Source organism: Plecotus auritus, assembly GCF_963455305.1.
Source record: "Plecotus auritus genome assembly, chromosome: 8".
NCBI lineage: Eukaryota > Metazoa > Chordata > Mammalia > Chiroptera > Vespertilionidae > Plecotus > Plecotus auritus.
In genome coordinates, this window is record NC_137782.1 from 5,000,671 (window position 1) to 5,012,389 (window position 11,719).

The 11,719-nt window shown below is 47.3% G+C and overlaps 1 protein-coding gene across 2 annotated transcripts in view; it reads right to left on the minus strand.

Annotated features, from left to right (window-relative positions):
* Positions 1-11,230, minus strand: part of DSC2 (desmocollin 2) — a 31,765-nt gene extending 20,535 nt beyond the window's left edge. The window contains exons 1-4 of one of the 2 annotated variants that reach the window (XM_080685953.1): positions 10,804-11,230; positions 2,645-2,729; positions 1,260-1,459; positions 247-366 (exon numbers count right to left, since the gene is read on the minus strand). In XM_080685953.1, coding sequence (XP_080542079.1) covers positions 247-366; positions 1,260-1,459; positions 2,645-2,729; positions 10,804-10,872 — 474 coding nt within the window. In that variant the 5' untranslated portion in view covers positions 10,873-11,230. The remainder of the gene's footprint in view (positions 1-246; positions 367-1,259; positions 1,460-2,644; positions 2,730-10,803) is intronic. The other variant, XM_080685952.1, reaches the window with a different exon arrangement.
* Positions 11,231-11,719: the final 489 nt, after the last annotated feature.

The window sequence follows — 11,719 nt, forward strand, 5'->3', positions numbered from 1 at the left end:
TAGGAAAATCCATTAGGGAACCATGTGTTTGAAAGTCTTAACTGGGCTTTACAGTTTTACTAATAAAACTGCAAGAAGTACATGTAGGTATAAAGACATGTATTTATCCCCATATATTTAAACACATGATATACATACCCGTTCATTCATCTATCACACACCACTATGTTTTAAATACTCGCTGTCTAAATGGAAAAGAAACGGTGGGAACCATAGCCCCTCACCGTGGGGAGAAAGGGAACGTACCTGCTGAAGAAACAGCGGAAAGGGACCCAAGGAGTTCTCCATCATTGAGCAGGGAATGGGAGCCCACCTCCTCTTGGCACGTCTCAACACTTTTTCTTCGGGGTGACTTCGCTTTAGTGCCTCGATTTAGAAAAAAATAAAAAATAAAGTCAACGGCCATTTTATTCTCAAGCATCGGAACGTTGATGCATCTTTCTGCTCTCCTGGGGATTAGCTGGGAGGTGTATGACCCGGGTTGTGCTTGAAAATAAAGCTAAACATCACATCAACTCTGCAAAATGACCATGAAGAAACAACCCAGCAGCCCTTTTGCGGAAATAAGGTGATGGGCATAGAGAGAGAGATGGGCTTGTAAGCCGAGAAGCAACACTGAGAAAAAAATTACCCTGGCCACACTGCCATGCAAAAACATGGAATGAGAGACACGCAAAGAAGATGAGTGGAGTGTGCGCCCTTCTGAGTTTAGTGTAAGCTTCTTCCACTCACCAGCAAGGAGGAAGAGTCAGGGACCCACAGAGAGAGCTGTCAGAACGAGGAGAGAAACGTGGGTGACAACTCTCCAGCTGCTGCGGGGAGTGAGGCCAGGGGTTGAACAGAAGGCATTACGAGCTTAGGCGTCACCATGTCATAAGCACAGGGAGGTCCAAAGCACAACCCGATAGCCATCTACTTTCTAACACTAAAGATCATGCTGTCTGAGGTCCCGCGGGGCCTCCAGATACAGTTTCAAAGCTTGTTTTTAAAAATCGATTCTACAGAAGAGATAGAAAGTGCTCCTTCGTGTCTAATCTCAAGCTCTTATTCTGTAGCTCATCTCAAGTCCTTGGATGTCAGCCTCTCCTTAACCCGTGTTGCCCAATCCTTCTCCACTTGAATACTGATACATTGCATCATGGGGTTCGTCCTTCTTCAAGCTAACCTATCCCATCGCTGATCTGCTTGCACATTTTCCTGGTAATGTGAGTTACACCTGAAGCAAACCCTTCATTCCACTTCATTTTGGAGTTGGGTACCTTTGTGTGATGCTCTAAAAGGACATGTATTTTCTTGTCTTCGTGGTTCTGCAAGTTGGAAAGGGAGATGGTAAAATGTCTCTTCTCGGAGGAAAAAAGAACAGCGTTTGTTGTATAGACGGAACCGTCTTCTAACACTTGGAAATCGGCATCACTTGAATGAATTCGATCTGCGGACTTCAAGCACTCCTTCAGGTTCACTGCAAAATAACGTGCACGCAATCATTTGTAAGGTAAAACACGCTAATTTGTGGTTCTGGCAGTAATGTACGCGGGGGGGTGGGTGTGCAAAAACTGCACTGACACTTGTAAGTTTTTTGTTTTTAAAAGAACATATAAAACTCTGGCTAATTAAGTTGTGCTAAACACAAATTAGCACATGCATCACTTCTAAGACATCTACTAGACCCTTTTATAGAGAGACTAGAGGCCCGGTGCACAAAATTTGCGCACTGGGGCAGGGGGGTGTCCCTCAGCCCAGCCTGCTCCCTCTCACAGTCTGGGAGCCCTCGGGGGATGTCCGACTGATGGCTTAGGCCCACTCCCCGCTGCCACCACCACTGTGCTCACCAGCTGTGAGCCCGGCTTCTGGCTGAACGGCACACCCCCTGTGGGAGCGCACTGACCACCAGGGGGCAGCTCCTGCATTGAGTGCCTGCCTCCTGGTGGTCAGTGTGCGTCATAGCGACCCAGTTGTTCTGCCGTTCAGTTGATTTGCATATTAGCCTTTTATTATATAGGATATTTGTCTTGATATAAAAGCATGTGAACCCTATTGTTTGAATATTTAAAATTAACACCAAAAAAGTTTGTTATTACATGAGATTAGTACATTTGAAGTAAGTAGAATCTAGAGAATTAAAGTTGGCAGTTTTTGAATTAAGATATTCTTGAACTCTTTATGTCCATTATTAAATAGTCATCATATTCTGTGTTCTCATTGGTCTGATTTTTTTTCTTATACAGTTGAGTTATATAAAAAACTAATTACTGAAAAAACAATATGTGAAAATCAATGTCAATAAGATGCCAAAATGTTTTAGGACAAAAATCCAAAACCAATACCATTAAACTTAGGAAATAGTTTCAACACAATTTCTCAATGTCACAGAAACATGTTAAAACATATACCATCTCCTTCAATTAATGTGAATATTAATAATTTTTATTACTCAAAGTAAACATTTTATCTATTTCATATAATCATGTTTTTAAATAAAAAAAAGAATATTCCTTTCATTGGAATGATACCATAAGCATTATAGATGATAATGTGCTATATTAGTTCTAACTCTTGGTTCCAATACAGTTATTCCTCTGAAAGTTACACTCATTTTTACAAGATCGCACAAATTAGACTTTCACCTACTTTGGCAGTTTCTTACCTCTGCCAACAAATTTCTCAGCATCCAGTTGGGAGGGAACATGTAGTGTCACTGTTTTGCACGCATCACAGGCACATGTTAAGATCTAAAAATCAATTCAACATTATGAATTTAAAATAGTTTTAATATATATATATGTTTATATAAATTATAAATTTGTACAATTATAAATCAGTTTATATAATTAACAAAATAAGATCATAATTACACTGGAGTAAAAAATCAGAAAAATGGTATCAGGGTGGAGAAGAAAACAATGGACTAAGAGTCCTGGCTCACTCCTTCACAGAGAACGTACACTCAGAGAACCCCTCCCGTGTGGGCTTTGTCTCCTATCCTGTAAAATAAAGTTAGTCATAATTTCCCAAACTCAGTGGGGATACTGAGGAACCAAAGACAACCTATGCCAGCAAGCACCGAAACTATTAGGAAGGCAGCACAGGCGTGTAAATAGGAAAGGGAAACAAAAAACAAATTAATGAGCCAGCAAAACGTTTCTATTAATTGCCAATTGCCTAATTGAGCGGTGGTACCAAATCAAAAACAGCCTAAATAAAACCCCAGTGCTTCGCCCTAGCTGGTTTGGCTCAGTGGCTAGAGCGTAGGCCTGTGGACTGAAAGGTCTCGGGTTTGATTCCGGTCAAGGGCACATGTCTGGGTTGTGGGCTTGATCCCCAGGAGGGGGCGTGCAGGAGGCAGCCAGTCAATGATTCTCTCTCATCATTGATGTTTCTTTCCATCTCTCCCTCTCCCTTCCTCCCTGAAATCAATAATAATGTATTTTTAAAACAAAACAAAAAAACCTCAGTGCTTCTAAAGAGGAGCATTAACTCACTGCCCTGGGTGATGTGGCCCGTTTCTGTGTAAAACACCCCCAAGGAGTGAGCACGTAACCTTGAAATACTAACTTATTTTGAAGGTCCATCTTCTCATAAAGGAGAGTTAAGGTCATTTTAGAAAATACTTTACTTAAAAAAAATTTTAATGATTTAGTGATTTATGGTGAACCAACCAATTCCAATACAATGTATATTTGAACACACTGCAATTTAATTCCACTTTCTCTGACATTTTACAATGGATGCTTCTGAAACATTTGCACAATTTTTCTTCTATAGTTTGACCAAATGCAAGATAAGTAAAAGTAACATTTACATCATTACTTACAAAGTCTATAAACATAAATTAAAATCAGCAAAACTTGAATAAAAATTTTTACTTCTGCCCGGCAGGCGTGGCTCAGTGGTTGAGCAACGACCTATGAACCAGGAGGTTACAGTTCAATTTCCGGTCAGGGCACCTGCCTGTGTGAAGGTCTCGATCCCCGGTCAGGGGCCTGCAGGAGGCAGCCAATCAATGACTCTCTCTCATCCTTGATGTTTCTATCTCTCACTCCCTCTCCCTTCCTCTCTGAAATCAGTAAAAATATATTAAAAAATAAATTTTACTTCCAATGCACATTGAAGAATCTTTATCTAATGTTAATTACACGTGAAGGATCAGGTAACACAGAATTATATTTCACTTGGAAATTGGAGACAGACACAATGAAGAGAGTGTGGGAACTGGAAATTAACATAGGGGAGTCCAGGCTGCATAGTCCAGAGAGTTCCAGCTCAAGCTGATTGCCAGAAGCATCCACTTTCTCATTCAACCAACTTTCAGGGGCTGCTTGTGAGCTGCTAGGCAGAGTTCAAAGGCTACAGCAATGACCACGGCAAAGTCCTTGACCTCATGGAGACTCAAAAAGTTAATACCCAAATGCACAAAGGTCACATGAGGGAGGCCAAGAGATAAATGTTACGAGAAAAACGAGACACGGAGAGCGGCAAAGGGAAGACCAGACGCTTGAATGAAATGAGGAAGCGAACCAACCAATTCAGCAACGGAGGAGTCTTCCGGGTGGACCAACCGGAGCAGATGTCCTGGAAGGGAACTTGTTGTGTTTTATGGGAACAAAACGGAGGCCCTCGTAGTGGAGCACAGTGCGAGAAGAGTGACAGGAGATGATATTAAAGAGACAGTCAGGGGCATGTCACACAGGGTCTAAAAGGCCACTCTGAGGAGGGCAGAGAGGAGCAGCAGCAGGCTTAGGAGCTGCAGAGGCATATTCTGGCAAGTATTTACATACAATCATTCTTTATTTGCATAGACTCATTCTGGTGGCTATGTGACAATAGGCTACAGAGAAGCAAAGATGGAAGCAAGGAGACCAGTTTGGAAGCTACAGTAGGAATCTAAGAGGGGGAAGATGGTGACCTGGACTACGGAAAAACAGGGGAGAAGGAAAGAATGAATGAAGACAATACTTTGGATAGGTGTCCTATACATCCATTCATTGACGCATTCCACAAATATCTGTGAATGTCTACTATGTGTCAGACACAGAGAAGTAAACGTGATCCTCACAAAACACTCGATTCAAGGGGAAGGCATATTTGCAATTTCAGTAAAGTGGGTAAGTGCTGGAACAGGCACGCACAGGGCACTATGGGAGAGCGGGAAAACCAGCCCCGTGTAAGAGCCAGATGATGTCACCTGAAGAGTGGCTGCACGGTTATCCATGTCAAGAAGGAGCAGAGTTTATATGTTCCAAGCAGAGGAATGGCATATGTAGAGGCTCAGGGACAACACAGACCTGAACATGAAAATCTGGAAGAGCCGATGCATGTAGCATGAGAGGAACAGACGTTTAAAATGTATTCTGACAAGTAGGTGTGGACAGATTCTGAAAGCATTCACAAAGCACATGGATCTTATTTCCTATAGAGAATCAGACAAAGACTGGTTTTAAGCAGATCAATTACATAAGAACCTTTCCATTTGAATAAGTAAGTCTGACCTGTGTGAGGAATGGAACCGGGAAATAATTTTCATTTCCAATATAGGCAGCCAGGACATTCAGACAAACCCCATGCCAAAAATGAAAATGATGGATACGTTGTTTTGGAGACATCCTAAAGCAGTGGTCGGCAAACTGCGGCTCGCGACCCACATGCGGCTCTTTGGCCCCTTGAGTGTGGCTCTTCCACAAAATACCACGTGCAGGCACGCACGTACAGTGCGATTGAAACTTCGTGGCCCATGCGCAGAAGTCGGTTTTCGGCTCTCAAAAGAAATTTCAATCATTGTGCTGTTGATATTTGGCTCTTCTGACGAATGAGTTTGCCGACCACTGGCCTAAAGCATCTAGCAAGGAATTGCTAGGCAAAAATAGGGTAAAGGAGGGACACAGAGTAATTACTAGATATGACTTCTGATCCGAAAAGATTTGACTATTTTTTTTTAATTCCCTGGAAAAGAGTGAAAACAAAACATGGGTCCACCTTGGATCTAAGACAAGTGTCGCCCACATTAGCCTGGGACCCAAACACAAAGCCTTCATCGGAGGGGTGAGCCGGAGGTAAACTGGCCCTCACAGGGGTCTGGGATCACATTCCTGTCACTTGCTTGGTCTAAGAACCTCATGCCGGATGGGGCCTGCTGGACAAGGGGAGGGACTGCAAGAGGTTTGCTGGCTAGGGAAGGGGCTGTGGGAGTTGGCTGTGGGAGCAACTGACCACCAGGGGGCAGCTCCTATGTTGCACGTCTGCCCCCTGGTGGTCAGTGCGTGTCCTAGCAACTGGTCGACCGGTCGTTCTGGTCGTCCGGTCGTAACGGTCACTTAGGCTTTTATATATATATAGATTATAATCACAACATCAATAGGAAAGCACAAATGGCAGCCACACGAAACTCAGAAACAAAACAGACTTTCGAAGGCCATTGTTTACAGTTAATGTTACATCTATATATTTAAAACCCTAACATGCCAATAGACCGAACGGCAGAACCACCACACAACCAAACAACCGGCCGCTATGCGTGTGCTGACCACCAGGGGGCACGCGCGGACCATGGCAGGCGTCGGCAGCAGGCAGCAGAGCACAGAACATGGAAGGCATCAGCCACAGTGGGATGGTGGAGCAGGTGAGCGGGGGCGCCAGACCAAGGCGGCGCACCGGTCGCTGTCATCGGGTCGAGCCTCTGGTGGTTACTGAAAATTCTTTGCTCCCGTGCACTGTGGTCCCGCTGAGCGCTTGTACCTGCTGCTGGCACAGGCCCTGATCACACCCACTGCCAGCACCCGGTGCCGGTCCCGATCACTCAGCACCATCAGCGTGTGCGAGCGGGGGCTGCCGGCCCGATCACCTATGAGGGCTTCTCCACCTCCCCCTGCTCCTGAGGGGCGATCAGGGCAGCAGCCCCCACTCACACCTGCTAACAGCACCAGCCCTGCTCACACCCGCTGCTGGCGCCGGCCCCAATTGCTTCGTGCCATCAGTGGATGTGAGCCAGGCGGGCGCCGTCAGCATGTGGGAATGGCAGTGGCGGGAGTGGGGCTGCCGGCAGACAGGGAACTGGGGGCCACGGCGGGAGGGGCCGGGCGGGGGCGTGGAGGATGGGCCGAGACCTGCCCCTGTGCCCTCTGCAGCCTTGTGACTCACAGTTCCTTTCAAGGTGCATGAATCCGTGCACTGGACCCCTAGTTAAAGTATATCAGGCAAGAGGAAGATAGGAGATGGCATATGAATTGGAAAGAAAGAACTAAAAAAAAAAAATCTCTATTTGCATTTGATATGACTATTTACTTGGAAAACCCCAGTAAACCAACCAATAAATTACTATGAACAATAAGAGAATTTCAGTAAAGGAGCAGCAATAACAATTAAAATAGAGAAGTAATCAGTATTCATACACATAAATAAAACCAGTTAAGTAATATAATGGAAGAGAATAAATCATTTTCAAAAGCAATAATATAGAATCCTAGGGAGTAAATTTAACAAGAAACATGTAAAACCTACTTGAGAAAAATCTGAAAATATTTCTCGAGGGCATCGAAGTGGACTTGCAACAGATATATCTTTATTTTGAAAAGGAAAATAAACAACATAAATGTATCAATTTTCACTGTTATAAATTTCATAGTCCTAATAAAAATCCCAACAGTATTTTTTCTGGAACTAGACAAGATGATTTTAAAGGTCATAAGAAAATATCAATAATTAGGAATAGAACAGGAAAATTATGAAAAAGAAAAGCAATGAAAGGATATTAGCCTCAGCACATATTAAAAGATCCTATAGTCTCAAAAATAAAAATAATGTGATATTCGTATATGAAGAACTGAAAGATATTAAATGCATTCAATTTGGAAAGGGAGAAGTAAGACAGATTCAATTTACGTGTGATATACCTGTATACAGTCCATAAAGGTAGTAATTTTTGTTCCATTCACCAGCTGTCTATGAAACTTTCAATTTCTTCACATTCTTGTCTACACAGCAAGCTGTCAAACTTTTGGATGTTTGCCAAATAAGAAATGACTCAATATAGCCTTAAATTCATCTTTTCTTATTATGGATGAGGTTGAAATATTTTTATGGGCCGTTTTTGTTACTTTATGGGAATTTTTCATGTCCACGTTCATGTCCATGTTCTTAATTCAGAAGAGCACTTGATATATTAGATTAAACCTTTAAAATGTGATCTGAAATTTGTTTTTCCACTTTGTCAGTTGCCTTTGACATTGGCATAGTTTACTGCCATGGACAAGTGTTTGTGTCTGTGTTTTAATATAATTGATTTTCTCAATTTTAATACATGGCTTTTGAAATCTGAGCCATAAATTTCTACTCTAAGTTTAAGTAGAAATTCATCATGTTTTCTTCTAATATCTGTACGGTAGATACGTTATAATTAAATCTCTCATCTGCTTGGAATTTTCTTGGTGTTCTGCATGAGTTATGGATTCAACTTTCTCTTTTGCCAAATGACTGCCTAGATTAAGTACTGTGGCCTCATACGACATACACACAGTGTGGTATACTATGTGTATATCTATCTCCTCAATGATATGACATGCTATCTATCATAAAATAGCTTCCTAGCTAGTCATATACAACCTCTGTGGAGGGGAGAGGGAGCTGGTGACACCTGGAAGAAGTACAAAGTCTTTTATACTGTTATCTGGCAATCCCGTTTCTGGTAACCCGTTCCCATAAATATGAAACACTTCCCATATATGAAATAACGTATATAAAGGCTTATCCATCGTGGCGTTACTTGTAATAGCAAAGAGTAGTAGCAGAGATGATGGAGAGCAGTAAAGGCACCCAGGAGATGTTTCTGAATGTGGATTTAAAGGGACTGAAAGATGGATCGAAGGAGGGGAACATTGGGGAAAGAAAAACAAACAGCTTCCAGACTTATGGAGGAACAAGGTGTTTGAAACATAGGACACCAGAGGAAAAGCAACATTGTCTGGGAAGATAAATGTCGTGCCACACATCATACTAAAGGCCTATTGTTCAGTGGAGATATCCAAACTAGCAGAATGAATGTAGTACATGTAGGCACCTGTATGACACTTTAGGGACAAGACCTACAATGGGGAGTCCGATTCTGAGTGGCCAGGAAAGAAGAGATGAGTGAATTTCAAGAAAAAAGGCACACTCTCCAAGGTGGAGTTGTAAAAGGAGTGATTTGGACTTAGCAATAAAAACGCCTGATGATTTTAGAGAGAGAAGCTTCACAGGTGTTTGGGCAGAAGCCAGAGCTGAAGCGGAGGCGGGGGGAGTGGAATGGGGAAGGCTTCCTTGGTGTATGCGCATCATGAAATGTCAAGGGCGTCCTCCAAAGTCATGCTTATTTAATAATATCTTCGACTCCGATAGCCTCTCTGCACCTTCCCCACTGGGGCCGCAGCCACTGAGGAGACCCAGCTCTGCGGAGAGAAGCCCAGGACCTAGGATCCCCTTCAGGGCCTCACACCAGACCTTCCTTCCCACCCAGGCAGCAGGATGAGGGGGGCACCCGGCCCTGCTCTCTCCCCACCCCACCTCCGGTCTATCCTGCTGTGAGGCTAAGCAGGACCCTGACATGGGGATTCTTCCATGTATGTATTCACTTATCACCACTTTCTTCTAAAAGGATCTGAGGTGAATGCAGACAGACAGTTCTATGTGGAAGTATATACAAGGCAATGCTACTTACTGCCTGTGACTACCACCCCTTTTCCTTAAAAAAACAAAAAACAACAAAAAAACACCAAGGACCCAGGAATTTAGCGAAGGGTTTGGAGTCCATGGAGCTGTAAAGACCTGCCAATAGTAACAACTACAACTTCATTACCTAACAATTTGAGGAATTCGCTGTAAAATAAGAGCAGTAGCAAAGGGGACCCTGTCCCAGTATTTCAGCCCCCAGTTCCCCTCCCTCCCCCGCGGGGGAACCTTCCCACGGTCCGTCTGTCTGGCCAGTCCCCGGTCCATGGGGTTTGACCGAACACCCAGCGCCAGAGCCTCCACGCCAAGGGAACCAGGACCGGGGTGCCCCCCGCACGGGTCTAGTTAACGCTTCCCCTTCCCGCAGCCCCAGAAGGCCAGGCCGGGACGCCCGGTGCACACCCTCCAGGGGGCCGCTCCCCGCTCGGGACCTGCGCCGTCCGGTCCCCCAGGCCGGTCAGCCCGAGGGGAGCCGTCCCAGCCCGACGGGGCCACCCCCTCCGCTCCCGGCGGGGTAGGGTCCGCGGCTGTGCGGCTTGGGTGGGAGGGCGAGCGCGGGAGCACCAGGTGCCTCGGGAGCAGGGACCTGGGTGGTTCTTTTCTCCAACACGTAGGCGAAGGTCACGTCCCAGGGCGACCAGCAAAGAAAAAGGGAAATGGACAAGACCGGGGTCCCCCAGAGCGCCCCCTGCGGAGAGGAGGGGCCGGGGGGCAAGACCGACCGCGCGCGCACGCACACGCGCGCACTCACTGCCACGATCGCCCGCGGGCCCTGCCTGTCTCGGGTCGCCCGGAGGCCCCCCCGGTGGCCTGAACCCACGCGGCGGCGAGGCGACCGCGAAGGCGCGCAGGGGCGTGGGCGCGGGCTCCCCGCGGCCCCGGAGGCCACGCTTTCCGCTGGGCGTTCGGGCCGCGCGCCCGCTGATCGTATCGGCGGAGACGCCTCCGCTTCCCCCGGGGATCGCGGCGCCCGGGGGGCCAGCCTCTCCCGTCCCGTCCGCCCTCCGCGCCGCAGCCACCAGCTCCCTTTGGTCCTGGGCTCGCCGCCCCTGCCCCCCAACCCCCCAGCCCCCCGACTGATCAGAGCTGGGGCCGGCGCCGGGCACTCACCGCGAGGGTCAGCAGCAGCCGGCACAGGGCTCCGCGCGGGGCTGGGGCTGGGGCTGGGGCTGCCGCCATGGGCGCTCGCTGGGCGGACACGGCCGGGGGGTCCGGGGCGGGCAAGGGGCACCGGCGGGTGGGACGCAGGCGGCCGGGCGCGCGGCGGCGGAGGAGCGAGCGGGGCGCAGGAGACGCCTTTCTTCCCGGAGCCTCTGAAGCGCCGGCCCCTAAGTCCAGGGGCTTTTCCTGCGCCCGGGGTGGGGCTCCGGACGCGTCCGAGGCCCGATCGGCCGGCCCCTCCTCCGTCTTTGCCTGAGCCCGCGTTTCTCTGAGGTCGGCAGGTGGGAACTCCCTGGGCCGCCACCCTCTCCCCTGCGCCGCCACCCTCTCCCCTGCGCACCGAGTTTCTCACGCCGACGCCACCGACAAGCCCATCGCCCCCGCCCGGTGTCCGCCTGGGGATTAGCCGGGGGCCCAGCCCAGCGCGAGCCCTGACGGTACGCCAGTCCCCGGGGCGCGGGTCCAAGGTCGCTGCGGCCCAGGCTCAGCCTGGGACCCGACCTGGCCCTGCCCGGGGTCAGCTCCAGAGGGCGCAGACCGCCTCCAGCCAGAGGGTTGGCTAGTTCACCCGCGCTGTGCCTAAGTGAACCTCCGGCAGACCTCCCTGCCTCCCACAGGCTGTTCATTTGTAACTGATCCATTTCAGCTGTGTGTGTTGTTTTTGGGTTTTTTGTGGGTTTTTTTAAAGAAATCTCATGGCCCATAGGACAGTGATACAAACAAATGAGCATAAGTCAAAGACAACTCTATATTATATACAGGGCTGGGCAAAAGTCTGTTCGCAAATGTGAGTCCGTGAAGCACAGTTCATTTTTGTATTATTTATTTATTTATTTAAAATATATTTTATTGATTTTTTTACAGA